General features: G+C 61.9%; 1 protein-coding gene across 1 annotated transcript; it reads right to left on the bottom strand.

The window, feature by feature from the left end:
• Positions 1–1,130: 1,130 nt before the first annotated feature.
• HMX3 (H6 family homeobox 3) lies at positions 1,131–2,780 on the bottom strand. Its single transcript, XM_049855875.1, has 2 exons — positions 2,396–2,780; positions 1,131–1,798 (listed from the first exon to the last, which is right to left on the bottom strand). The coding sequence occupies exons 1-2, from the start codon at positions 2,778–2,780 to the stop codon at positions 1,131–1,133; spliced, it is 1,053 nt and encodes a 350-aa protein (XP_049711832.1).
• Between the last annotated feature and the right edge of the window lie 1,221 nt (positions 2,781–4,001).

Below are 4,001 nucleotides of genomic sequence, written 5' to 3'. Positions count from 1 at the left end.
ACAAGAAATCTGTACATTTATCAAATAAGTTAAAATTCTCCTAAATTGATTGTCCTTCACTTAAAGCGCTCCAGTATGCCTAACTTCCTCTTTAGAGTTTGCTACTTTTCCTTGTTTCTTTCCTTCCCCCTGTTTAATTTTCTCTTCCTACACAAATGACCACAATCATACAGTTAAAACGCTTGCTTCCCTCAGCGAGGAAGAAATAGGGCTGGCAGGACATTTTGTACAATATTGCACAGGTCAAAAGTACAACAGTTACTGGGGGGAGGGGAACTGGGGGAGAAGGAAAAGATAGTTTCTTTTTCCCCTTTTAATATCGAAATTACTCTCTCCAAACAGGGCACAAAATAACAATAGGGACGTTAATAATTTACCGAGAAGTGAAATCCCAAAATAAAATGCTACTTATAAATAAAGGGCCAGATGTGGAGCTGTTTCAGTACATAGAATTCTGATTTCGGGCTTCCTCCCCCTCCTTTAAACACTTAGAGAATTCCTTTGTCACAAGGGGGAGAGATGCGGGGGGGGGGGGGGTAGGAATTGCGAAAGACCCCTCCCAGTGAGAAAAGTTGACTGAGTAGGGCTTCTCGTGAGAGGCCTGTTCAGATTCTGAAAATTGGAGAGGATAATTGATGGGGGGGGGGGGGGACCACACCCAGAAATCCAGAAATAAATGTAGTACAATCTGAATTCTCTCTCTGGATTTCTGAAAATAGTTCTATAGAAAACGAATACAGGGATTCGTATTTGCGCTTATTTTCCTTCTACAAAAATAAAACCAAAAAGCCACAGTGCAGTGCAAATATTCTTTGGGGGGAGGACTGGACATTTTACAAAAGCTTTCAGCCCAAACATTTGACCTGGAAACTTTGTTTTCTTCCTCCTTTCTCTTCATATAAACCAAAACCAAAAGTAAGAGGGGAAGCGCCTCAAATCCAGTAGGGGTGGATTGCACGAAAATGCATTGCCAATACTTACAAAACGCTACCGACTGGGGGAGAGGAGGCCCAGCGCGCGCATCCGAAGCCCCGGGTTCCGAAGGCCGCTGGACAGCCCGGCGCCCTCGACCTGGCCGGCTGCCCGGCCCAGTCTTCTCCGGGGGCCAGGCGCTGCTCTCCTCTCGGCGCTCAGACGGGCCGCAGCAGCGGCACGGACGAGACCACTGGGTGCGAGTAGTAGACCGGATGCGGGAAGGTGAGCAGCGGCTGGCTGACTGGCACCGGGGCGCCCGCAGCCGCCGCGCCCTCGGCCGCCGAGTTCTCGTGGTAGAGGATGGGTACCCGCACGATGCGCTGCGCCGCGGCGTGGCTCAGGTTGGCCGCCTCCAGCTCGGCCGCCAGCTGCCGCTTCCACTTGTTGCGGCGGTTCTGGAACCAGATCTTCACCTGCGTCTCAGTGAGGTGCAGCGACGCGGCCAGGCCGGCACGCTCCGAACTGCTCAGGTAGCGCTTCATGTCGAAGGTGGACTCGAGCTGGAAGACCTGGCTGCGCGAGAAGACCGTGCGCGTCTTCTTCTTGCGGCACGCAGGCTTCTTCTCCGGGCTCTCGGCGCCCTTCTTCCAGTCCTCCGTGCCCGGCGCAGCCGCCGCGCCGCCCATGCTCGCCCCTGCCGCGCCGGGCGCCGCCTCCGACTCCTTCTTGCCTTCCTCCGAGTCGCTCTCCTCCAGAATGATCTCGTCCGGGCTCTTGGAGTCCAGCTCCTTGTGGTCGGGGTCGGTCTTGAGCAGCGGCTCGGGGGAGTCGCGGTCGGTGCCCGAGGCGGGGGAGGAGTCTCGCAGGAGGGTTTTCTCCGAGGCTGCAGAGAGACAAACACAAATACAAACACAAGCACATCGACACTGCCTTCAGCAAGGCCCGGGGCCTGGAGGGGCATCTCCCCCTGCGCCAGCCTCCAGGGTCCGGGCCCCAAGGCCTCCTCGCTCCCTCCGGCCTCCTTCCCTGGCAGGCCAGACTGGGGGCGCGTCCTGGGACCCTCCTCCTCCCGAGGACTAGAGGGAGGGACTGGGCTGGGAACAGTGCTGCCACTTGTTTCCCTGCCCTTAGCTCCTCCGCCAGGGGCCGGTGGAGAGATTCGCCTCCACGCTGGGGCCGTCCGGGTGGCCCCCTGGTTCCAGGCAATGTCCTCAGCTCCGGCCGCCTTCCGCCTCCCCATTCAGCACGAGGCCACTTTTCCCGGGTAGCGCCGCGTCCTGCTCTCCAACTCCACTTTTTTTCTCCCCAAGTGGGATTAGGTGCCCTGGCAGCGTACCCGAACGCGCGGACAATAGGTGCAGCCAGGGGTCAACAGCGGATTTGAGGGTGCAGGAACCCCAGGGCTGTGGGGAGCGGCAACGCGGGGCGGGGGTGGGACAGGCGCGAAGGAGGCAACCAAAGTTCAAAGAGAGGTCGATACCTTCGGGTCGTGGGAGGTGGCCGCCGGCGGGGGTCAGGGTGTAGGGGTACCACCAGGCCGGGGAACGTTCCAGGTAGTGCGCGGGCAAGGCAAACCTCTGCGCCGGGATCTCAAAGCGAGGGAAAGCCAGGTCGCCCACCTGCGAAAGAGCGAAGCCCGCGGCGCCCTCCAGGGCCCCTTTGGCCGCGGCAGCGGCGGCAGCGGCCGAGGCCGGCACGAAGAGCGTCCGTGGGGGCGGCTGCGGCTTGGGGGGCGGTCGGTGATGGTCTCCATTAAGCAGGTTCTTGATAGAGAACGGGGACTCCTTGGGCGCGGGCGGCGGGGGAGGCGGCGGCGGGGGCTGTGCGCTGGCGGCGCCGGGGGCGTCTGGCCCGGGCTCCGGCATGGTCCCCACTCCTCTGGGTCCCCAGGAGGGTGGGAGCGGGACAGACGGACGGCCAGGCGAGCAGGCTGGAGGTCGGAAATCAGACCATCAACAGAACTCCACTACGGGGCGCAAAGTAGGGGGCCGCCCCGGGCGCGAATCTACCGGCGGAAGGGCGGGGTGAGGCCCCAGCCGGGGTTGGTGCGCATGGGGGAGGGGGCGGCGGGTGAGGAGCGGCCCGGCCGCTGCTCCGAGGGAGCAAGGCGGCTCGGCGGCTGCAGCTCCCGAGGAGGAGGCAGCAAGAGCAGTCCCCTGCTTGGGGCTGCGTCAATCCGGCGCCGGATGCTAATGATGAAATCAAAATGTCATCCAAGTTAAATGCGGGGAGTATACGGCGATTGGGCGCGTACAATGGCAAATGGGATTAGGCAGGCGAAGGCGCAGCCGAGCCCTAGCCCCGCAGCCGCCTCCGCCACCGCCCCCTCTTCGCCTTCCCTCGGATTTTGGCGCTTTGGCTTCGGGCTATAAGAGCCCGCCTGTTATTGGCTTTATATAGTCCAATTAGGCAGCAAATGAGGACAAGCCTATTAGCACAAAAGGATATTGGCTCCCGCTAAAGAGGCACTCGGAGCGCTCCGGAGAGCGCAGGAGGCGAGCGAGCGACTCGGAGCCGGCGGCGCCCCGGGCCGGAACGCACTGACAGCCGCGGCGCCCAGAGCCGGCGCCGCCCTCTCCCCCCTGCGGCTTGGGACCCGCTTCCCGCCGTCAGGACCGCTGGAGGGGGCGGGGCGGGCCGGGCCCTCCCGGGTCACCTCGGGGTTATCAGTGCTCGCAGCTGCCGCTCCCCCGCCCCCAGGGGCCTGGCCAGGGCCCGCCGCCCCCAAGCGGCTGGAGAGCCACACCGCGCGGGCCCAGGCTGCAGGGAGCGATCTCCGACCCGCGGCGAACTCGGCACTTCCCTATCCTCTGGGGTCGGGCGGTCTTATCGTTTTCCCCAAAGCCTGCTAAGAAGTGCGCGCCACGAAGATTTGGGGCCCCCACCCGGAATCTAGCCGACAGGAAGGGAATGGGGATGGAAGTTCTTGCACCGCGTCCTTGTGCTCAGGAAACAGCGTGGCCTTGGCTTTGGCCCGGGAAAAACGAAGAGTGAGCCTTCCCCCAGGAGAGGGTGTGCTTCTTCGCGTACCCGCGTGTGCGGGCAGAGTCTGCCCAGGCCCGTGCGTCACTCCAAGGAGCCGCTGG

The sequence above is a fragment of the Elephas maximus genome, chromosome 16 (genome assembly GCF_024166365.1).
Source record: "Elephas maximus indicus isolate mEleMax1 chromosome 16, mEleMax1 primary haplotype, whole genome shotgun sequence".
Lineage (NCBI taxonomy): Eukaryota > Metazoa > Chordata > Mammalia > Proboscidea > Elephantidae > Elephas > Elephas maximus.
The sequence above is the reverse complement of the archived record's forward strand: the minus strand, read 5'-3'. Positions and strand labels throughout refer to the sequence as shown.

Bases quoted from the DNA above. Each gene is read 5' to 3' on its own strand.
- HMX3 (XM_049855875.1), bottom strand. From the start codon at position 2,780: ATGCCGGAGCCCGGGCCAGACGCCCCCGGCGCCGCCAGCGCACAGCCC. The intron at 1,799-2,395 runs GTATCGACCTCT...GTCTCTCTGCAG, and splicing joins CCACCTCCCACGACCCGAAG to CCTCGGAGAAAACCCTCCTG.